General features: G+C 37.7%; 1 protein-coding gene across 5 annotated transcripts in view; it reads right to left on the bottom strand.

Moving 5' to 3' along the window:
- Positions 1 to 6,899: 6,899 nt before the first annotated feature.
- The window catches only part of TRIM33 (tripartite motif containing 33), a 36,056-nt gene continuing 17,668 nt past the window's right edge, over positions 6,900 to 25,287 (bottom strand). Inside the window, exons 8-21 of one of the 5 annotated variants that reach the window (XR_014319001.1) lie at positions 24,935 to 25,052; positions 22,635 to 22,879; positions 22,243 to 22,407; positions 21,176 to 21,376; positions 19,227 to 19,359; positions 18,130 to 18,193; positions 17,655 to 17,814; positions 16,232 to 16,578; positions 15,586 to 15,709; positions 14,539 to 14,613; positions 13,812 to 13,964; positions 12,138 to 12,188; positions 11,425 to 12,055; positions 6,900 to 9,715 (exon numbers count right to left, since the gene is read on the bottom strand). Coding sequence is in view for 4 of the 5 variants with exons in the window: in XM_082778273.1 (XP_082634399.1) it covers positions 11,843 to 12,055; positions 12,138 to 12,188; positions 13,812 to 13,964; positions 14,539 to 14,613; positions 15,586 to 15,709; positions 16,232 to 16,578; positions 17,655 to 17,814; positions 18,130 to 18,193; positions 19,227 to 19,359; positions 21,176 to 21,376; positions 22,243 to 22,407; positions 22,635 to 22,879; positions 24,935 to 25,052 (2,049 nt within the window). In the remaining variant the exon portion in view is untranslated. The other 4 variants (XM_082778273.1, XM_082778276.1, XM_082778274.1 and 1 more) reach the window with 4 other exon arrangements.

Below are 25,287 nucleotides of genomic sequence, written 5' to 3'. Positions count from 1 at the left end.
CAACTGTCTCCAGGCTGCACTGCACTCAGATGCCAAATTGCCCCCTAAGTCATGTTTCTACCTTCCAGCATGAAAAGCAAAGGCAAGTGCCCTCCCTGTGCACCCAGATCATAGGGATTTGGGCAGAGCTGATGATCTCAGAATGGGTTCAGCAGTTTTGTCTTGCCTGCATCCACCCTGGCATTTGGGCTTCTCATGTCTAGTAAGCTTTTCCCTGCAGCTGCATTCATGTGGCATTTAGGAAAGTGTGGCATGCCTTCCTCTTAGGTGGTAGCATTTATCTTCTCCTTGTCCAGTGGCCTGATGTTATGTTTAAAGAGGCAGAGCTAATAGTTAAATAGAAAATGCTGAATCTGTAGCTAGTCCAGAAGGGCTTAGCCTTGAATAATTCCACTGTGCAAATGCTAGGGGAAAATGACTTCATATACTTGGATTATACAGAGAAATGTATTATAAGCAAGAATGCAGTTCTTCAGCTAAGTTTGAAACAATCACCTCAGAGAAGACAAAAAAAGTAGAATGAAAGATTGAAAATACTGAATATAGTTTGCATTAGTTAGAAGACTGTACATACTACTCAGTAAACAAGATTAAAACAGCAACAGTCATAAAAATCCAAGAGTGAGCAGATTGAGAAAGAATAATTGTTTTCCAATCCGTAAAGTGGAAGACAAGCACCAAAGAAAATATTACACCTAGCATTTGAAGTAGGAAGTGGGAAGTTTTGTATCACACTTCAATTGTATTAATGAGAGTACATTCAATACACATCTAATCTTAGGCTATTTATGTCTGTAGTCAGAAATTTGCTCAGTATACGTACAATTTTTTTTCTGTTCAGTGCCTCTGGTCACATCTATGGGAGCATGTGATTCTAAGGGAGAATTGCAAATATATTTGTCCAACTGAGAATTTAAGTAGAACACGTTGTTTTTAATTTGGATTAGGATATATTTGAAGCATTTTTTTAAACGTGTTTTTTGTTTGTTTGTTTTGTTTTGTTTTTTAGATAATCAAGACTGGAGAGGGAGCAGCAGCATTTATTTATGTCAGTTATAACTAATAGTATGACATTGTTTACTCTCCCAGTTAATATGATAATTGGAAACAGCTAGTAAAAGATTCAGAGCTTCTTGCCAGGAAAAATGACTCTAATCTGGATCCTTTGGCAACATCAATGTGCCATCTGTGTATAAACATAACACATATTGCTGTGCACCTTCATGCACTGCTTTGATATGCAGATTTTCTGTGGTGGCAGACTATGAAAGTGGCAAGCTAAAAGAACATCTTCACCTAATCTCTATGCACAGAGAGGAGGAAATTATTGCTTGCCATAACAGAAACAGGGCTTTAAGTATAAGTAGAAATACAATACTAGTAGCAAGAATTGGCGCTCAAACTAATTGTGGAAAATAAATAAAACAAGCTCTTCTTGAAGTATTAAATGCATACAGAACTGCATGTTGTACACAACTGCCAGCCAGCAGCATTCTCCTGCCTCAACCCCAGGGAGCTTGTGGAGCAGCCAGGATTTTGTATTTCTGCTGGTACAGCAAAAAAGGAAGCACCTCCCATGGTGGAGAGGGCAGTTGGTCTGAACTGTGTTTTCCCCAAAGAGCAATGATTTACACTTCTTTGCACAAAAAAACTCAGATCACTTCTCTGTTCCTCTTAAGCAGGAACATTTCGCAAAGCAAAGGTCTCCAGGACCCTGGTCCTTCATGCTGCTGAGCAATAAAACTTGTGAAGGTGCCTTTTCTTGCACAAAGCAATACAAGAAACAAAGGAAACACTACTTCCCTACTTCTGCATACCAAGTCTCTCGGCTGCACAGTGTCTGCTCAGCCATATCAGCTTTCTTGGGAGCAGTTATTCAGTTCTAGACATATCTCTCCTTGAATATCCTGGCACTACAAGGAAGAAGGAAGGTTAAAAAAATAATTAAAAAAATAATAATAATAAAAAATAAATCCTCAGTTTGCTCCTTCAAGTCGTATCCTAAAGAGACATTCTCCTGACTTGCACTATGAGCAAACTGTGAGATGTGAAGTTTAAAGATTCAAATTAATTCACAATTAATTCACTTCCTCAGCACAGCACATGATGAATCTACATAGTGGTAAAGGCCACAGCAACAAGGGGTACACAGTATTTCTGCCTTATATTGTCAGGGAGGTATTGCTCTCTGGTGCTAGCTTAATTGGTTTAATGGCAAGACAATGTGGCTCAGTGTCCTGAAAAGCACTGGTTCTAAGAAGCACTTCAGGTTATTGCACTAAAACCCAGACACTGCAGACTTCTTTGAAGCCAAGTGCATCCTAGCAAGAAGATTTCTGGGGGCAGGACTAGCATCAAAAACTATTTTCTGGTGATGGGATTTCTGAAACATATTTTAATGACCTGGAATATTTGCATATCCTCAAGGTGAATAGTCACAACATGGTTTGGCAGGGCTGGAAGATCTAAAAAGCCATTTCTGCTCAGGCAGGATCTGGACAACTGTGAGGTCAGATGAGGTCCTGAGTACTGCAGTTGTTATCACCCATGACCAAAAGCCATTAGCTAAATAGTTTGTGCAGCTCTGTCCTTCCATCTTCCAAACATCTGCAGTTAACACATGCACAATCTCTATAAAATGAATCAAATAAGAGCCTGGGGTCACAGTGGGGTACCTGCCCAAGGACTTGACCTCCTGGCTGCACCCAAGCCAAGAGTGCTTGTGTGCACACTCCTGGTGACAACATCATGCCACAAAGGCCTGCCAGGTATTTTCCACTTAGGGTTATTAAGGACCTAAGCTTTAGGAATATTATGGCAGCAAATCCTTTTTCCCAGACATGGTACCACCCCATAAGAATGAGAGTAAGCCTGGGATCAGACGTATTTCAGTTCCCGAACCTGATTTATCAAGTTAGCCACTCTCTCCTCCCAGGTCAAAAACATATTTCTGTGATGTTGTGAAAGCCCCAAGTGTAGCTGATGCTTGATACGCAGCTATGAGATGGATCAAGATGGCCTTTGTATAAAAATTAACAACAGATTTTAACACATTCTTTTTCTGAGAACAGATTACGAACTGCTGCTTTTAGGGTCTCATTTCAACCCTCTGTCCAGTGGACAGATGGCCAGTATTACTGCATAATTTATTTTTGAAAGATTGCACTTTCCTCAAAGCCCAATAAAATGCTGGTGTCAAAATTCAGAAAACAGATTAACATTTGTATTCAGTAATAAAGTGCTAAGGATTGCCAAGAAGCCTTGGCTCTGATACACTCCTCAGCCACTGTAACTCAGTAAAGCAGAGGGCAGCCTTTCTAAGCATAACCGCAGTTGTCTCCTGGTCTTCCCTGGTGGCACAAAGTGTTTCCAGACCACAACAAGCGTTTTGATCAAGGATTTCCACTGACAGTTTACATGACATTTCTAAACCTGTGTACACAGGCAGCTCTAGCAGCTATGAGGTGAGTAGTCTTTAGACTTGAAACAGCCCGGGACTGTAGTACATACGGGTTTGTCCTAGCAAAATTTCTACCATTAAAAAAATAAAATAGCTAGGCACAGAGGAGCTGGAAAAAAGAATCCAGAAAGTCCCATGTTTCTGCAAGGCACAGTAAGAGACTGAGCACATCCACCTGCCACTATCATGCCCCAACACTGGGGGCAATAGCAACTGGCAGAAGAGAGACTCCAGGAGGTTGCAAGCCCAGCCCTCTCTGGAGTTTTACTGACTTTAAATCATAACTGTTTTCATGGAAACAGAAAAACTATGAAAAAAAATAGTCTAAACCTTCAGAAAGAAACAGGCTAAATTGATAGCTGTAATGGAAAATAAGGAGTTATAAGCTGTTTATTCTCAAGGCACTTACAAAATCTTTTCCATATTCTCATTATTTTTATCTCTCCCAGTGGAAATATATGTAATAAAAACGGCAATATTTCTATAATAGAGAAAGCAGAAACAATGGTGCCTTTGAGAAAAAGTGTAGTAATGTTTTTATTACAAGAGAAATTAACATGTGAAAAGAAACCTGAAAGCTCCTTGATTAACCTGCTCGATCATTCTCTTCATTCTCTAGCTAGCATAACAGACCACAGTACCTACTTCCCCTGTAGTTCCAGTGTTTCTCATTCAGCACTTCACAGAGGCCCCACACTAGTCTCAAATAATGCTTTTCAGATGGGCATATCCTATACCCATGGGGCCGCCGTGACAGCCTATGGGCCTGATGCACCTCTGTGGGAGATCACTTGTCTTTCCCAAAGTTTCCCTCCAGGGACTGACAGCTTCTTATCTGCCTTACTCTGTGGTAGCCAGTCCGTCTGACTCGAGCCTAGCATCAGGGCTTTGGGCACTAAACCTCTCCTACTCTTGCAGGTGCCTCCATGCCCCCAGAGACACCATGGCAGGGTCAGGGGCCCTGCTGCCAGGCCTGTCTGCCACGGCGCAGACAATCCCAGCACATCCTGGACTGTGATGCCAACCCCTTCCACAAGACCCACAGACAGCAAGCCAAGTGATTTTCTGGCTAGACACATACAAATCTGCACCAGGCATCTCCGTTCCATGCACAGATTACTTTCAGAGCACTGGCTGCAATGTTCTTTCCTAGGATCACAACAGGGCTTTTGCTCTTATTAATGCAAAAGGAAAAAGAAAACCCTTGCCAATCACTTCACTACGTAGTTTCCCTCCACAGGTGACAGTAGACAGAAGAGTTAATCTAAAATGGCAATTTTTTCAGTAACAAGGATTTTCATAGAGAAACATTACCAGCTTCATCTATCAGCCATGAGGCAGTATACAGGACTTTCCCAAGATGTCGGTTTCTGTTTCATCTACCGCCCCACCACTTCATATCCCCCAGCAAGAGGAGCATCAGGTCCAGCAGTCTGGAATAAGCCTTGCCAGTTGCCCGTAGAAAGAGCAGGAGGGCTATGCAACAGAAGAAAAGTAACAGGCTGCTTGCACCAGGCCCAAGATGTTTGGTATCACAGCCCAGCACTGGTGCCTGAGTGCTCATTCTGGGGAGATGTCTGGGATAGCAGAGAAAAGGATCGTGCCTGCCTCATTGCAGGGTGCTTGCTGCTTCTGCCCATCTCAAATCTCAGGGCCAAAAGACTTCACTGTTTGTCTGTTTTAAAATCTATTTAGTTACTTACTGATAAAATCATTTTACGAGGCTCTGAAATTATCAGGCAAGGACACAGAGCTATTAGCACTGACAGGTCAGTTACTTAGTATGTTCTCTTGGATAAGAGTCAAACATCCTCTCCACCACTGTTCACCAGTAAAGTGCCCTATATCATCACAGCAAAAGTCAGTCCCAGCTGGGGGCAGCCCAGATGTGCAGAGGATGACAGCCCGGGGCCTGCAGTGCACTGGCCCCCAAGAAGCACACCAGGGGTCCCAGATCCAGAACTGCCTCTCTCAGTTGCTCTGCCCGAGCAGTCCTGGCTGGGATCACACTACAAAAAAACATTCTGTACGTTATTACTAGAACTCAGGAACAAATGAGAAAAAAAACAGTGCTTATCTTGAGAGAAGAATTAATTCATCAAGTGAACAAGAGTATAAGTTTTTCTATTGACTTTGGTGAAGCTCTGCCATCTTACACTACCTGAAGTGTGGCCTCCAAAAATCTTATCTCAGACACATGCAACCAGAAATCCATCTCTGTGAAGTCAGTCACTGTGTGCAGTAGAGGCAAGAAAGAGAGGCCTCCTTGGGAGGAGATGGTAGGATAGAGCCCAGCAATAAAATTATTGATTACTTTCTACATAACTTGGTTTTCAACAGCCAGCAGCACATAAGATGGCATGACACATTTATGTTCCGCTTAGACATTAAAAAGATAGTGTCAATCTAGAGAAAGATTAGATCAATTATAATTGGGCAGAACATTTAAATTGTTTTGACACGTCCACAATCCCCCACCATGACCAGCAGCACACCAAGTATTTCTCACTTGCTGAGAAAGGGAACTCAGAGAATGCAGAATTAACAAAGATCCAAGACACCAAGATAGGGGGATAAATCTCCTGAATATCAAAGCAGATTATCGAACACTTGACATTCTGATTAATCATGTTTTTCAGAAGGAAGGAGAGTTGCACAAGGGTGGTACATCAGGAACAAACTGCAGCACCGGCAGGAGGCAGACTACATGCAGCTCTTCTACAGCCCCAGTCAGCTCTTCAGTTGTTGATAAAGGAAGAAATGAAATGCCTCAGTCTTACTGCCTTTGGAACTGCCCATCCTTCTAGGATTAAGTACTGTTCCTTAACTCATTCAGGGAAGTATAGGTCTTGCTTCCCAGGAAAAACCAGTCAGTGCCACGATTGTTGGTAACATTTGCTATTGCAGTACAGCTGTGCCGGAGCTCGAAGCAGGCTGAATTTAACCAACATCTGCTGCCTGATTTGACATGAAAAATCCAGGGCTAAGTTGAATGACAGGCTCAGATCCCCTCTAGTCTTAACCCTTTGCTTAGCACCAAGAATACAACAGCCCGAGGCAGGATCAGCTGCAGGGCCAGGGCACAGGGCTGCTGGCTATGGGTGGTGTTCAGACCTTGCTGCTTTGGGGAGCACTCAGCACGCACCTGCAGCGGCTACTAGCTGGGTTGCTTGCTCTGATCATAAAAAGAACTCAAGACACAACTTTTAGCATCAAGTAAATGAAGAGCATTGCTTGTTCTTTGAGATCAGCGCATAAACGGCCATGCTAGAGCACCATCTGCTGACTCCCACCGTACAAGAGTGCCACTTAGACCAGTATTTTCAGTCTTGGAACTGCTAACTGCTTGCTGCTGCACACAATGTAGCCCCAGGTGGTTCTATTTTAATTGCCACACTTAAAATTTCACCCAGATATTTATCTGTACTTTCTCACTACAGTTACCAGAAAATTCTCCTGCCAGATGTGAATTAGTAACCTAATGACCTAATTTGCAAAAAAGAAACTCAAATTGAAATATTCATTTTTCTAATTTAATAGAAATAACCAAAACAAAATGGTTTTCAAACAATGCTTAAACTGATCTAATACAACGTCTACAGCACATTCCAGAGCACTTAACAAGAAATATTTACAGGCAACTAATGTATTAAATAACTATTTAAAGAAAAACTTTTTTATTATTATTACACACCTGCAAAAAAAAAAAAGAAAAAAAAAAACAACACAGAAACAGAACAATTAGGAATTGTAAGCTTGTTCAAAAAAATTAAATATGATTATTTAGATAATACAATACCACAGAAACAGCACTTTCTGGATAATCATATTAAAAGATGAGCAAAGTTTACTATGTGCAAAAAAGTAGCAGTTTAGTTACTAGAAGCAAGAAATAATCGAAGAATGCCATGAATTTAACCCTTCCATGAATACATTTACAAGTAAAAACAGGCTTTCAGCTGCACAAATCTTCATAGATTTATATACATATATGGTGTTCCGAACTGAAGAAATTCCCCCATTTGCAGGCCATTAGCAGACATGCACTTTTTTATTTTTTAATGTTGCACTCACTCTAGAGTGAATGCTTCAACAGGTCAAACTTACAAAATTATTTTAGTACCTTCCCTTATACAAATTCAATAAATTCTAAAGAAAGCAGCCTTGAGCTGCTTAGATCACTCAATAGAAAAGGCCAAAACTGCATTTCAGACATTTAATAATTCACTTATAATAAAGATATCCAAATTAACTGCAATTTTTGAAAACTAATTCAATTCAATTATATTAGAAAGCGTATAAAGTTGAATCCCTGTAAACTAACACAGGAACTAGATGGAAGAGTTACTGTACATGTGTTTTGAGAAAATAAAAGAAATTGCCATATCTGAAGATACAATGCATATGTTCGATCTGAAATATGTCTATGTAAACTGTGGCATATACATTTTTTTTATTATTTTTAAAAAAGTACCTTCATTATTTACTCAAACACCTACTTTTTAAAAAAATATGTAACTTTCCCCAATTTTTAAAATAAAATGCCACACTATATTGTCAATAACTCCTGCACACTTTGTTTTTAAAAGCTAGGCTTGGTGATATGCATACAAACTTTCCTATAAAATCACTATCCAAAGGAAAGGATTCCTGTCATGCTAATAGGCAACAGATAAAGCAGTTTTATTGCTTTTTCCAAGGAAGAGTAGGAAAAACAAGAAAAAGCCTACTTCAGTACATCATACACACAGCTTTAAAACACTGTTGCCATTACCTAAACTTACAGAAGTCAGCCAATAAACTAGGTTATATAATAGAATGATAAATTTAAGCTAATTTTAAAGACTTCCGTTCCAGTGGTTTGCAGAAATGTTTATAAAACATTTCACTGATCCAGTGTTGAGTATGCTGACACGGTCAAATGTCACAAGTAATAGCAATAGCGACATTCAAAAAAAAAAAAAAAAAGCTATGTACATATAACAGAGCATTTCCATTTTTGAAAGTTTGGGGAATATCCTTTTTTTGGATAGTAACTCAGCCTTGGTATACTATAGGCCACTTAAGACCTTAACCTATTTAGCTGGTTAAGATAGCACTAATCACTAGTAATTACATGGCAGGATACCTGCTGAGGTAATAGAAAAATCCACAAGTAGCATACTGTACACTTTTCATTCCTATTTCGAAAGCAAGTTGCCTTTTACTTCTTTGGATTAACTTAAACTTCAGGGTCATTTGCAACAAAAATTAAGACACAAATGGTCTTTTTGCAGAAATGCCTTAAATGAGAGCATACAGTTACATCATATGCCAGACTACCTTCTTGCTATCATGTTAAAACACTACAACCAAGCAGATAAAGCAGCTGGCAAGGACAGTGCACCCACCATATCTTTTATCTGCAATAAGTTATGGAAGTTACGCTAATTCCCAGAGTAACACTGTCACTTGCACGTATTGCACTCACATCATCTGGCATAAAAAAGATGCTCAGAGTAACACAGTGGCCTGTTAATACAAAACTCACTAATTTGCTCTTGAACAAGTTACATACAACGTGGCACCTAAACATTGCTTTGACTGAGCAAACCCTGATCAGTTATGTGATGACCATTTATAGACCATTTATAGGATCAGGAGATGTACTAGCAGAGCTTATTTATATTTTTGAGTATTTATGAGTGGAACGTAGCTAATTTCAAAACAACCTTGAATTACTGTGTTTGGGGTTCAGAATGTTGTTTTGTTCCTTCATATAAAAGAAATGCTTAAAGTTTCTTGCACACAGGTCAAAATTCCACGTAACATACCGAAGGCTAATGAGCGGAATGGAAGGACCAGTTCTGGAAGTTCGCTGGGTTATGTGCAAGAGTATAGCATCAACTCTCATCAAAGTCAAAGCTTAATATCACATGTGGTTTTGCAGGACTTCTGCAAGATTACAAAGTTTGTTTCACCCCCAATGAGAAGGCAGAAGAATTACTGGAGAGGGTATCTTAAAAACATTTAAACAACTGGTCTGGGGTCTGGTACTTCGGGAAAAAAACATATGCTACCATCCTTGCAGCAGCCAAGGTGCACATGCTTCCCCTGAACAAGTTTTGTGCTGTGGACCTTCTCCCACTCTGTGACCGAGTCTAGGATGCCATCATGCTTGTCCTATGCTTCAGTTCAGGCAGTAGGTATCTGCAGTCCGTGACTGGTGCCTCACAAAGTGAACAGTTAAGAAGCTGATGCCTGAAGGTACAGAACCTGGAGTGCATAAACACCATAAAAATAGTAACCCCAACTGAAGAAAATTCACAAGTATCTTATTTTCATTTCAATTTTAATAATATTCTTTTCCAAAATGAAAATGAGAAACTAGAAATGCGTAAGTAGGCAATAGACAGCTATTAAATGATCCCTTGTTACGATTAGTATCCTATTCACACATCCTTTTCTATGGGCTGTATGTTCATATAACACATGTTTAAGTAGGATAACTTCCTTTTGCATCCAACTAGTAAAAACTAAAATTAAGCTGACACTATATTAATGTCTTAGAAATGAAAAAAAAAATAAATAATAATTAGTTTGTCTCCACTGTATTGTTTATATTATTTAAAGAAGTGAGATTGAAGTTTCAAATACCTTCAGTCCCCTTATTTATTGTAAGGGAGGTATAGTCACAATGTACATCTACTTTGTTACTATAAAAAGAAATCAATCTCAAGAGGTTTGCATAAACATTGCTGAGAGCATATCTCAGTTTGATACATTGTGCTAAAAATACTGATCTTTACCATTATTATAGTAAAATACAGACAATGAACAGTCACAGGAATTGCCCATGCTTCATACAAAATCTTAATGGCAAATTCTGTTTTGTTTTGTTTTACTTTTAACAAGGTCTATACGAAGGCCAGAAATTACATTTTAGTTCTAGTATTGATTTCTGTCAGCAAAGAAGGAAATAACTGTTAAAAGCGTAATTACTTTGTAATGACCTAATTTCCAACCAGAAATGCTAGAATGAACACAGGACAGGGCGCAGTGGGAAGGCACAGCAGAGATGCCTGCCACAGGGTTTAGAGGAATAGGGAAATTGACCTGTTTTCAGTATTTGACCAGAAACCACTCAACATCAAATCCTGGCCTGTGCAAGTGCTTTGTTCCATAGAAGGATAAATTACCCAATCTCAACAGGTTTATTCCAATCTTTCTAGACATTTTGCTCACAAGTTGGTTCTGAAGAAAGTTCTGAGTAGTACTCTAATAAAAAGTAAGATAGAGCCTCAAAATTAATGCAATGTTAGAAACAGCATATATTACAAATCTTTTCTTATTAGGAACAATTAATAAGAATACATATTAGCTTAAAAACAGTTCAGCAAATGTTGCTGATCTGTAAGAAATCTCAGTTCACTATTTACAAATAAGACAAAGTGAATACAGGAAATTTTACACATTTGGTAGTTACTAGGTTATTGTTTGCCAAGTGGTCTATTAGAAACTGATATTTAGGAAGACTGGAAAAACACCCCAAACAGTTATTTATTACCTCTTCAGGTACAGAACATTCGGTAACAAATACTGAAGATAATAACATTCTGCCTTATTAGGGAGATCACGGACAGATGATATAACATGAGGACTTGTGCTACGAATGCTATTAAAACGTTCTGTGTACAGGATTTGTAATAAATACACCTAGGCCTACTGAAAATCAATTGTTGCAACAGCCAGTTTAGTCTTGCACCTGTCAAGAACTCACACTCCTGCACTTGCCAATTCAGAACAGTTTAATGATTTTTTTTCTTTTGCTATACATAAAATGTAGTAAAGAAAGTCAAATTTAGGTAACTGGATCAACACAGAAGATCAGTTATTCACAATACCGCTTAAATGAGATGATAAAAGCAATGACCCAACACACACTTAGGTTCACACAAAGAGGGGATTTCAGGAACGTTGCTTACAGTTTACACTGTAGTTCAGCATCAAGATAAGATACAGTAACTGTATTGGTCCAGTCCTGCAGAACATTTTACTAAGCAGTCTCATCTGTACATGGAAAATCTCTTTATCAAATCTGCTTCTCTTCAACATTCATTCACCTCTATCTGAGACCAGGACGAGCATGTCCCCTCCATCAGGGAAAAAAAAGGAAACAGAAAATAATCAAGGAAAAAAAAAAAAAGACACCAAAAATTCACGATACAGTTTTTCCCCTTTTGATGCCTTTCTGTACAAGTGTGGTTTATTTTTTATTTTTTTTTGTAGTCTAATACTGTTTAAAAAGCTACCAGCTTCTTCAAGATGGCCACTGTAGGCATAGTAATATTCCAGGAACACTTAAGTAACAGTTTTTACAATAAATTTAAGGTCCACTTTAGATTACTTTATATGCACTGGTCTCTCATCTGATTTTAGGCGTTTTCTACGTGGTTGTATAAAATCTTCATCGGAGTCCTCAGTTATTTCACCATCATCCTCTTCCTGCTCAAATTCAGGCAAAGGCTGGAAGGTCCTGTCTGGGTAGATCTCTGTAAGTTTATCTTCAAAGTATAATGCAACTGCCTTCCCTGCCTGTGCTACTTCTGAATCAGCCTGTAAATAAAAGAAGACAGGAATATTCACCTGTTGGAAATGCACATCCCTTCACCAAGTGTGCATGGTCTGAAACGCTTACCTTCAAATTAATCTCTTGTGTTTCTGCATAAACTTGAACAACTTTCATCATCTAAAAAGGATACCAGAGTCAAAAAAAATGAAATTATAATCCTTTCTAAAGTTATGAGATTGCATAGGCTTGGATGACTAAAGTCAGCCATAACAAGAAAACAGTTTGTTATGGACTACACCTCTTTAGTTCTCAAACTTAGTTGAAGCAGGTATAAAACAGTCTTAAGAGGGCGACATGAGGTAAACAAACCTTTGACAAAACACATAACTTCCGTACAAATAAGTGGCTCCCAGTCATTTTAAAAATTGCACTCTACTCATGACTGTTTTCTCCATCACAAAGTTGCCCATACATTATTGTGGAAAAGCCTCACTTCAATTTTAACATTTAAGTGTTCCACGAGACTACCTTCCTGGGGGGCATACCACTTTGATTTCTGTTTTTTTAAGTGAATATGGCTTAGAGGCACTAGACCCAATATTGTTATGAGAGGTCAAGGTGACTCATCTTTTGCCATTAGCCAGCATTTCAAACAGCAAGACAAGTCTGAAACACCTTTTTTAAACACATCCATCAGTCCTTGCTCCCTTGTTTTACTCTTGTCCCTAAGAGCTGCAGCATGTTTTCCTCTACAGTAGATGCTTCATTAATTCCCTTGATTGAGAAGTTCACATAATTGCAACTTCTTCCACAGTGCTCAATAACCTCCACCTAATACAGAGACATAAGGGAGTCGGGGTGTCAAAGTCCCAAACACTTGTGAACAATTACAGCGTACAGCATCACAGTTCTAAGTATTTAACCTCGATCTTTACTAGTGTACTCAGGAAGCAGTTGAGATTTTATATGTATACTTGCATACCTCAATTTACCACTTCACAGAGCCAGAAACATATTCCCAAACATTGTAAAACTCAGATAACATTTTACAGAAAAATACCGGCCATGCCATTCCTTAAAATGTCTTCTCTGCAGGGCTTTTTGTGGCCTTACTTTAAGGCATCTCAGAAATGCCTATCTTACCTCAGTGACTACTGTTTCAGCACACCACCATAAATGTTTCTGATATTCAGAGTATCTTTCCTTTGCTCCACCTAATAATAACACCTACATAGTGCACCTCTAAAATTCACATTCTACAGGTGAGGTCCAAATATTTCTGTATCAGATGAGTTCATTGCAAAATAAGTCAACTTTTCACATTCATCAGAAATATGACTCCATACAGAAGTTATCTACTGAAAACTAATTTTTATGAGAGCCCAACTACCCATGAGCTAAAGCACTACGCTTAACACTAGGAATAATGAAAAAATGCTTTTCTGGATTCAGCCTACATGAGACATTAGAACCAGTAGAATATTTGTCAAAAAAGTTAGTTTTCCTCAGTAAGGGAAATTTCCTTAATAAATAAGATCTACTGTATTTCATGAGTTTAAGAACAATAACCTATATAGTTTGAGACAGTTTTAAGGATTCAATCTCCCCATCTAGCTGAAAAGGAGAGTTAGTTCTGTAACTATATTGCATTATATTTTTTAAGTGTCTGATTCAGCATCTGCTCTATAAGCAGAAATTTTCAACTGGAAGTACAGCTTCTACTTGGAGAAGCTGCAGAACTGCGCTGAAATAAATCTTAATCTAAAGAAAAAAATGTATACAGATTGGAAGTTAACGTACTTCATTAAACCTTTCACAGTTCTTGAAGATCAACCGGACATCTGCCACAAAATCCTCAGGAGTCTGGTAATGTTGGGAATGCTTCTTTTGTAGTTTCTTTTTAACTGTAGATAAATCCATTGGTTTCTTTATAATTTTATAGTAGTTTGGTATCTGTAAAAAATGAACAATGACTTGTCACTAAAATGACTGCATAGTTCAGAGAAGCAATTAATTTCTTTACTTCTCAAAATATCAACCAGCTAGTATTTTCACACACAGTATGCACATTCAGTAAGTGGGAACAATTTCCTTTCCTTGTACTTTTTAAGAACTTCCTCACAAATTTCACTGTCATAGCATAACAACGCTTTTCAGTACACTTATTTCTCTTACAGCTAAAAACAGAAGAGCCAAAAGTTTCTTACATCCTTTCATTTAAAAGACTGTAAAAAAAAAAAAAAAAAAAAAAAGTCCTCCAAAAGCCTCTTATGACATTTTAAATTTCATTGCTATCCTGACTCATCCTTTTTCAATTCAATAATTGCTAACTGAAAGTTTTCAATATATAGGCTTAAGACTGAGACTAGAACTTCTGTGTGATCAGCTTCTGCATATTTCAGCATCATGAAATTCTGAATGACCTGCTTCAATTAAAAGCAGCCAGTTCCTTCCCAAACTCTATTCTAGCATTTATAGAGATGTTATACAAAAAAAGAAATCACAAACTATTTTTCAGTGGACTCACCGAGGCTGGGACTGGCTCTTGAAATTCAATGCTCAGCTCATGACAATACAGGTAAAGCAGGAGACGTTCACATTTCTTACAAAGAAATAAACAGCTTCATGTTAACATCCTAAATTCATCTTCAGCCCATAGGTCTATATTTCCACATTATAAATGCTTTTGTACTTTGTACTAGAAAATTTCAACAGTCTTCAAAAGTTTATAAATAAATATGTGAAAGTCCTTAGGAGGGCATTGAGGGGTAGGGCACGAAGGAGTGGAACAACACCTTACTGTTCACATAGCAGAAATATACTCCCTTTTTGCTTTCTTCTTCCAGACAAACAAACAAAAGTCTTGGGCTAAAAAAAACATGTGGAGGCACACTAATAAACAGTCAATTTTATTTTATTTATTTAAAAAAAAAAAAAAAAACAGAACAACCCACAATTGCATTTGTCCAAGCATAACTGGAAGTTACAAGAAGGGACTAAGTTGCAGAATTATTATTTTCCCCACAAGATAAAATTTAATAATTTGAAACCAACTACAGTGTTCCTATGAATTCCCTGTTCAAATGCTTGTCTTTCCGTTGCTTATAATTCCTTTGGATTAATTTGATTTGTTAATGCTCTTAACGCTTTATGCACAGGCTCATTGATAAATCTAAAAATAATTCTGTCAAAGTCATTATACCTTCCACAAGAACGTACCTCTCACAGTATAAATTTAACATATCAAACTTACATAGCTATTTGTACGGAGGCTGTATCAATGTTAAATGCAAAGTCTACTTAAGAACATCATAGAGATTAATGCACGTTAAAGGATGCATTTAAATACAGAATGTATGTTTACATGCAAACTTTAGCAGTTCCAACGTAATGGAGCACTTCCACACAGTCACCAAGGCCTAATCACGTGGCCACAGCAAGACACTCTCATTACTCTTTTTTTTTTTTTTTTTTCTCTCTAAACCCACAGCTCTAATTAATTTGCTGCAGCCAAAGCAAAAAACATCTTCAAGAAACAGTGGGGGACTGGTCGTGTCAGAATGCACTTACATACCCTTTGGTCCACAGGACTCAGGCCTTGTGCTGTTTTCCCTTTCTTGCTGTGTTGCGAATTGTCACAGTCATATTCTACTTCTGGTTTGCTTAGATCTCTGCAGAATGTACATATCCACTCTCCACTAAAAAGAAAAAAAAAGAAAAAAAACAACACACAAAACAGTATTACTCCAGGCATCCAGGGACAAGGTCTCATCAGTGCCAGCTACAAAGATTTTTTTCATTAGCTCTTACAAATTCATATTGTACAATATCAAAGACTTGGATATATTTAAAGATAAGGGTTAACCCATAGTGCTCAAGGTAAATCTAACAGTCAAAGCCATTTTGCCTGCCCTCGTATTCCTCTCCCAAATATGCTCAGATACTTCACAATACCTTCCTCACCATAACTTTAAAAATCAACTTTACATAACAGAACACTTTGAGAGACTGTATGTTTATCAAACAAACATTAATCAGTCACTTGCAAAACGATCCAGGCATATCTTTAAAATGCAAGGTTTTTTTACTGACAAAAAGTCTCGCAGAATTAACAGATCTTGAGGAATACCAAAATATCAGTTGATGTTCTGATGTTGAAATCTACCATTTGAATGAGACCACAGAGGTGTTCTCAGGAACCAATACACTGTTTCTGGTACCTTGGAAAGCTGAGGAGTGTTGGTACATGACAAGTTAGATGAAACACTTTTGGGCACTTTTCACAACATAATAGATCCCCTCCATTTTGGCATACTGCACACCAGTCTTCATTTGGATCATCATCTTTATTATTGCCTTCTCCTCCAATTCTAGCTGATCGATGCATTAGACTCCGCACTGGGGATTTTCCATTTAGAAGGCTATGTCCAGACTGCTTGCAACTTTCACTTAAATCTCCTGGTTCAGTTTTTACATGGTTTTCGAAACTTCCTAATGCTTCCAATTCACTCTCCAGATGCAAGTTAGTGGATAGTGGTGGTGTCAAGCTGCTCTCAGGACTGCTAAGCTGAAATGAAAGTAGCACATGAAAATCTAAGAGTCAGTTTAACAAGGGAATCTTTCTTCTTATATTGCAAGCTAAACATCAGTCACCATTTAAAAAGTACTATATGCATTTCCCAAAATAAGTGGCAAATCATTCTGAAGAGCAGAGTTGCATACAGTATTGAAAACTAATTTTTCTTAAGTCCATCCTTTCAAGGACAAGATTTATTCCTACTAAAATATGGCATAATAGACTTTCAATCCTAACATACCAATAAATTGTTAAAAATATATATCTCCACTTTCATTAGGAAAAATCCTCAAATCCTTCACCCTGCTGCCACTACACAATCTTATTAAAAGGAAGCGTAGCTGGGAAACATTGAAATATTCATTTGCGGAAATGTTTTATTTATTTTGACATAAGAACTCTTGACTGATTGGAAGACTTCTCTATAATTACATACATATGAATGCCCAGGAACTTGTACTAACAATGGCTTACTTGCTGATTTTATTAAAGATTAAAAGCAGCAAACACCCTACACACTTGCTGGGGGTATTTCATTTCAATAGCTAAAGATAAATCTTACATGGCACTCTATCCCATGTCTGGCAGTGCATGGTATCAGTGGATAAAAAAAAAAACACATAAACAAACGCCAAACCTATTAAGTCCTAACTTTTCTACTGAAGTACTTTCAATGAGAACTACCTACCAAACTACATGAAACTTGGAAGGACTGCTTCTTTTGCATCCACATCACTAGGTCCAGTCCTGTCCAAATCATCTGCCATTATTTAATGTTTTTCTGTTCAACATAAGCCAGCAAGCAATTATGCAAGTCCTGATGCCAGCTTATTGGTACTTAAGTCAAAAATCCCTAATAAAGAGCCTTAGTAGTGCTACAAAAACAGCTCACCACTTAAGCTTGCCCACACTTAAAGTTCAGACATACTGCCAGAGAGCAAAATACCTCTCAGTCTTCTGGGCTGTTAACAGAATACAATGCTTAAGAGTAAAATTGCTTTATGATTTCAGAATTCTACATGTTTGTTAGGAATACCATAAAATACCATTTCAAAAACTAACTTTACCATGCAAGCACTCCTTCTGCCATCCTCTGTTTTCTCCTGTTTTACTGTTCCTGAGAAACTGCATATCTCTTCCTCTGTCCCTGGTTCTTGCTTGACTTTCACTTGGTCAGACTTGAAGTTAACACTAGTTTTCTCAGCTGTTCTGCCCGAGGAGCCACAGCTAGAAAGCACATAAATAAGAGGAAAATTCATTATAACAAAGACATTTAAGTTAACGTTTCTTAAAAGATTTCAAAGGCAAAGCACATAGCAACTTTTACAAGAGTAAAAGCTCATGTTATGAGACAGCAGAGAATTGTATTAAAGGAAAAAAATAAAACACTCCTTCCTTTAAGCATTCTTCAATTACTGGATCACAAATCCCTATTTGACTTCTTGCCGATTTCTTTTTTTTTTTTTTTTTTTTTTTTTTTTTTTTTTTTTTTTTAATTCTTCATGTCTGATTTTTCAGCCTCACAGCACTGACATGACATACCTTCCTCTGCTACCTGTGCTGGAGGTACTAGGTGGCCTCACAGGAGTGTGGGAGTTGGATAAGCCTGAAAAGAAAAAATGTAGAACTTAACTTAGTACAAAATTACATTCTGCGATAAAAAAAAATAATTGGTATTCATTAATGCCAGAAGTGCTGCTGGAATATCCTAATAATTCAAACGACTCAGCTGCCCTCTCAGTCATTTGATCAAAACAAAGGTCTGTGCTTATATTTAATGCAGTGTGCTAGACAACACACTGTTAATGTTGTCCTAATTATTTCACCTATTCCAAGCAGTGCTATAGGCCACAGATGATTAAGTTCTCAAATTTTATCCATTGACACCCACCAATAATATCAAGAAATGCAGACAAAAAAAAACAGAAAAACTCAAAAAACAGAGAGTTTTGCATGCAGGCGTTGAGAAATACAAGTTCCATTGCTGCAACCAATCATTCATAAAATCTTCCAATAATCTTGAAGAGGGAAGATTAATGGAAACATGCCTATCAAATGACTGAAAACTGCCTCTTAACTCATGGGAATGGACATTTGCAATGTTTCTGTAACTCAGCATTATGTATTGGTGACTTAACTTGTTCATGTGCATAACAAGAGTTCTATTCTCAACTGAGCTGTACTTACAATGACCTTGTTTAGATGACTGTTAAGTATAGGTACTTCTGTGACTAATAAAGCTATTTGCTGATATTCAGCAAACTTATTTAAATGGTCTGAGTAGTCATCACTTGGAGGCAATAACTGAACTACATCCATAATATCCATAACTGAACTACATGCACAAAAAATGGATTGCAGTAATGTAAGACAAAAAATATAGCACAGATAGATCAGTCTGTACGCATACCTGGAATACTGCCTTCATATGCTGGCAGTTTGTTACTAGAAAGATATTTCTGAAGGAGCATAAAATTTAAGTTTCCAGGACTTATTTCTGAGCAAAATATTTTTTAAACTAACAAAATATCACTTTTTTTTTGTGGCATGAAGTAGTAGGTTGTTTTCATATTTATTTTCTTAAATTCTGGAAATACCCATTGCTTTCTAGAATCACTAGAAATACCTATCGCATTTACCTGATGACCCTGGAGATAGAGCTGAAGGCCCTGGGGAGGGATTCATTGTACTTGTAGGTTGCGGGGGTAGGTGGCTGCCTGTGATATATCTACTTAAAAGGTTATCCAAACTACTTGAACCAGCATCTTCAAGCTAGAAAACAAAAACAAGAGTCTGAGTCAGAGAAGCCTAATTAAAGTTTGTTAATAGTTTCACATCTTTACACTGTGATCATTATCTTCAACAGAATTATTCAGTATTTCCTCAAGGACTCAGGGTATCAACACTTTTTTTTTTTTTAATCATTTCTATACAGAGATCAATCTTTCAAAAAATATAGAACCCCCCAGTCAGAAGCTTAACGTAAGATTTTGAAAAGCTTATGATTGTTTGAATTATTCCAGCATGGTCATAGGCTGCACTTACTTTGGGCTATTCCAGACTTGTTTGGTTCCCAGATGTTCAGTGCATTAGTCACACAAACTAACAGATTACTAATTTTGCAAGAGTTATTCCATAATTAAGATATTAAGGGAAACCATAAACTTGTTTTTCTTCCTTAGCATGATGTGTAATCTCTCCCCACCATTCCCTTTTTACATCAATTTTAGTATCTACTGGAAACAAGGAAACAGGTACCCTGTTACTTTGACTACGTAAAAACACCAAATAGATGACAGCATAATTCTGAATAATGTCTTCATATGAATTGGTCATAACCAGTCGTGTTATAACCATAACCAGTTATAGTTGTGTTTTATTCTAATGACTAAAGAGAGCTTCAGGACTATAGATCAATCACATTCAGAGATGTGATCCTTTCTGTTTGCTCTTCTTACGTTAGCAAATTACCTGCAGCTTCATCAAAAAAAGAATAACCCTTGAACACAACTCTTTTAGATTAAGTTACAAAATTGTTGTTGGTATTACAGAAGACCAGCTGCTTTGATAAAATTTTAGTTTTGTTTCTAAGGTGATTGTGCCCCGTAATGTGATCAAGCATCCTGTGTTTTATGTGGGCACGACAGTGTTGGAACTTGGAATTTCAATATAAACATCACATTCCCGAAATTAAGCCATCTTCCTCTCACCTGGCCTACAAAACACTCCTGCAGAAAACTTACTGCTTTTACTTTCTGACTCCACCTGTAGATAACATTATGCTTCTGACCTCTTCAAATTAACTTGACTTAATCAACATCTACCTCACCTTGGGTGCAGTACTACCCAGTATCTCTCTGTGAAAAGAGCATGAGGCACACTGCACTTCCAAGTCAGTGAGTACCAATCTACTGTGCTGGTAAAGTGAAAACTACAGAGGCAGCAGCTGTCACACACTGAATTTCCAGGCAGACACTACAACCACAGTTCAGGATCAATCACTGAGGCCAGTCTAAGTGTCCCACTGCATCTTCTAGCATACAAAGTTAATGCCAATGCTGGCCTCTTAAAAATACAAGGAACTAATTACAGCCACCCTAGTGGGGTACAGGGGAAACATGAAGAGAGAGCAGAGGAGTAGGACACCTATTTGCAGTACTTCCTGCATTTGATTGTAACATTTAGGAACTCTCCACATCACAAATCAGTGACAGGCAACTTTAATACTGAGTAAATCACCATTCAGAGCATTCAACATACAAAACTGTTCAACTATTCTAGTGGTATCTTCCCATATGACAGACCTGCGGAAGAAAGGGAGCAAACACAGTACTTGGAATTCACTAATCTAAGTAACAATTTTACTGTAAAAGAGCCATTAAATACTACCCATCACAGGCCAAGCAGGTCAGCCCTACATAATTAAGATAGATGCATGCCCATGGCCAGGGCTGGAGATTTTAATTCTTCTACTCTAAATGATAACTAAACAATTCCACAAATACTGATAAACAAATAAAAAAGATACAGAAAGTAAGGCAGGTCATTGCTTCACCTACAGCCTAATTGCCTGGTCTTCTCCACTGACCTGGATGGGTGGGATATCTGGCAGGGAAGGTAAATTCTCCGGATTTGTTACAGAAGGAATGAGTTCAATTGCTGTAACAGACGGACTTGTTGGACCACGGTTTGCAGTTGCCATTGTTGCAGTAGTGGGACTAGTTGGATTAATAGTGTTGTTGTGCACAGAAACAACTGGAAATGGCCCCGCATGTCCAGGGTTAGAATGCTGTAGGAAAAGAGAAGAGACCACCACTGCATTAAAGACAAATTGTATAGCCATTCTGCAAGTAAAATTGCAACATGTACATTATATGATAGTCCTCAACAAAAATGGTGGGTAGGGGAGGGATATAAATCCACATTCTATCAACATAACCCGATAGCACTGAATGCAAAGCAACTGCTGTATATATTTACTTGGAAAGGAAAAAAAAAAAAACAAAAAACACACACACAAAACTTTATATGGCTAGATATTTAAATACACAGTACAGATTTTTCGTGATCTTATATCAAATTATTTTCATATACAGTAATATTTTCTTAAAGCAATGACTTCATCCAAAGACAACTTTAGAGTCCACATGTCTATGTACAAAAGAGTATATGCTCCAAGTTTGAAAAAGTCATTTTGGTTTTCCAGTCATGTTAACATTGGCAATAATTTTTGTTTTTAATGATATGCAGAGCTTGGCATCGTGCTTCAGGTTTGAATTTAAAAACACTTTAGATACTGGTTTCATTAAAAAACTCTAAATTACATCACATTCAATTTCACTATTGCTGACTATTCTTTAAGAAACCCAGAAACTGAATGCCACTGAAAAGCGAAAAATGGAAATGTTTTGTTTCCCTGAACTAAAATGCAATACATTTTAGTGACAGAACGAAAATTCATTTACTTTTTCACGTTTACGTTTTCTTACATTCAGCAGCAAAAACATCACAGTACAGTATGCAACATGGCAAAGCATATAAATGTGTGTAGCTGTGAGTTGTGTTACAGATAAACACATTTAAAGCTGGAGGTATCATCTATTGTAATGAAAGTTTGGCACAATGGCACAAATGAAGCGTGTACACAGGATATACTTGTCTTTGAAGGTGAGGTTGCATCATGGAGTATTGTGGTCCATTGTGGCGTGGTATTCCTGGTATACGAGCAGCATTCTGAGCCATTCTCATCTGATGTGCTTGGAAAGCCCCACAGTTCATGTTACCCCTCTGCATGGTCTGCATGCTGATCAACCTGGGAGGCTGCAAGGGTTTTTGTTTTTTAAAATTTTTGCTTTTAACATGGAAAAAAGAAGCCAATCTCTTTCCACAGAAGTAGGTTTACTAGATACATAACACCAAGAAAAGCCAATAGCTCTCATATTTAAAGCATGTCAAATTTCAAAAGATTTTCATGTTTACAAACTGATTTGTTTCGAAAGTCTTGGTATTATGGTCTAACGTGAAATAACAGCATACAAGAAACTTGCCTGCTGCTGTAAGATTTGAGGACCTGTCTGTCTGGGAACTGACCCAGATGGCTGTCCCATCCTCATCTGCTGCAGTTGCTGATGTTTTTGTGCGTACACCTGTTGCTGCATATGCTGAAGTCGAAGCTGTGCTAGGTTAATTTGTCCTGGAGTTTTGTTGACATGATTTGTTCCTGGAGGAGCTTGTCCAACCACTACATTGGGAGTGTAACTAGGAGTTGGTTTATTTTCAATAACAAGGTTACCTAAGGAATAAAACAAAATAGAAGTAGTGAACAGTCCGATCTCCATTATCATTCAAAGGTCAATAAACGCAGAATAGTCAGAAGTTTCTAAATGATTTTTGACAGCTGCAGTAACAAGGCAGTTTAAGTTTGAATTTTCTTATTAAGTCTCCATAACCATACACGAGAGAGAAGCAAAAAGAAAACCCAGAGAACAAGTTACAGAACTAAAAATATGACATGTGAGGAAAGACTGAAAGAACTGTAATTGCAAAGCTTCATAAACAGACATGACTGTTCTTCATGTTCACCACAATCACACAAGACAAGAGACATAATCTTAAAAAAAAAAAAAAAAACAGCAACACATTCAGCATAAAGTTTCCGTAAGTATGGAAGCAAAGACTGGGAAACGATATCAAGGGAGAAGAGTGTCCCGTCACTGCATGACTCTAAGAAGAGGATATACTACCAGCATAACACAAAATACTGCTAAAACCGGGTACTGCCTTGATACAGTTGGATGGACCATATTGCCTCTACATATGTCTAATCCCATTTTTAAAAGGCAAGGGCAAAATTATGATTTTTGACTTTGAACGTATACTCATTGGAACCCGCATGTAGCTTTTTAACAAGGTAGGTAGTTTCTATACTACTTCCTATATAAGCTTTTTTTTTCTGCCTGGTTTCTAGCCAAACATTTGATGCTCTGTTCTTGAAAGCACTGCTTTTTCCTTCTTGATTAATCCCCAAGACTAACAACACTCAAAAATTGCTTGAGCAACTGGCCACAAAGGAACAGCATCAATTTTAAAACATTATTGACATGATGAAAAGTTTATTGTGAACATAAACCTCCTCGACTAAGGACAGAAACAGCAAATCTGGCTAGTGGACTTAGAGCAAAAAGTGAATACACACAAAAGCATCAGTAAAGTATCAAAAAGGTGATATTTTAATCAAATTTTCTACTAGAATACTAGGAACAGAAAACAGATGCCAATAAATACTTCTGTCTCACTGTACTCTCCCCACTCTAGTTCACCTTTTCTTTCATTCAAAACCTGTTCTCTGAAAAGTATAAATAATAGTGGGATTCATATGAAAAAAACAAACTGATATTAAATTGCTGCAGGGTAAGTGAATAATAAAGAGGCTAACATATTAAGTACCTTACATTGTCACAAGAGCACATGTATTACTGCATCTAACAGCAGTCAGCTATGTGCAGTAATCATAACTGCATGTTCAGTGATCCCAGCTGTCACTAAGCGCTCGTGCAGAACAATCCCTCCAAGCTCCTCCCTCTCATCAAAAATATTACACATTCCCAAGGCAGCTAATGCTTTAGGGAAAAGAGGGAATAAACAGGTATACTGAGAAAAACTACCAAATATACAAAAAGTTACAGCTATGGTGCTGTAACTTACTGCTGTGGGAACTGCAAGAAACAGCACTGCATGCACACATGAACAGAAGCCATTTCTCATTTTAAAGCTTTCTTTTTTTCTTTACCTTTATAATTGTGTCAGAAATCTTAGAACACAAAACTAATTAAACATTGCTTCTGAATTCACTTACCTTTCCAGCAATAACATGGACTGGCTTGGTACTCAAGACCCTATCAACTGTCCTTCTAATTATGTTTGTTCACACAACTTCCAACACATTTGTACATAACCCACATGCAGATAAATATGAAGCTCACATTGGCAAAACTGATTCTATTTACTTCCAAAAATGCTCCTTTCAGAAACTGAAGCACTCATTTAGCACAAGCATATTGCACTGTAACCATTAGAACAACCTTAAAAAGAGGATGGAAAAGGGCCATTTCTAGAACCATTCCTATTGGGAACCAAAAATGCTGTAGAAGCAGCTTTGGTAATAGGAGAGAGCAAGACAAGGAGGGTAATCAGGACTATATGGATAACGATACGGATAACATCAATAGAGTTTTGCTCTTCTGCATTAAGAGATGCATTGCACTCCAACTCATTCATATTTGATGAGCACCTCTAGCTCAATATAGTTTTTCAAGTAACAGAGAGTAAACAGTCAGAATTTTCTCACCTAAATTGACAACATTCTTTGCCCAGAATGTAGGGTCACAATGGAACCGTATTGCTCCATTGGCAGCTGGGACAGGATCGCAACGTGCCTTTAAAATATGACGTAACTGGAACGTTATCTAATGGAAAGCAAAAACAAGACTGTTGATTACAACAAAATAAAGACTGAGAATGTTAAGAGTGCCCTTGCCCAGCAAGTTTAGACTTCTCAGTCACCAACAAGGACCAGTCATGTGTTTTGTTAGTAGCCTAAAAAAGACACTCAGTTTACCACAAAAACCATAAACCATACAACTAATTTTTTTTTTTTTTTAACAGTATCCAAAGGATTATGAAAAGTACTTTTACATAGTT

This window comes from Aythya marila (assembly GCF_965140915.1).
Source record: "Aythya marila genome assembly, chromosome: 24".
NCBI lineage: Eukaryota > Metazoa > Chordata > Aves > Anseriformes > Anatidae > Aythya > Aythya marila.
Note: the sequence above shows the minus strand (reverse complement) of the source record. Positions and strands in the feature narration are given on the sequence as shown.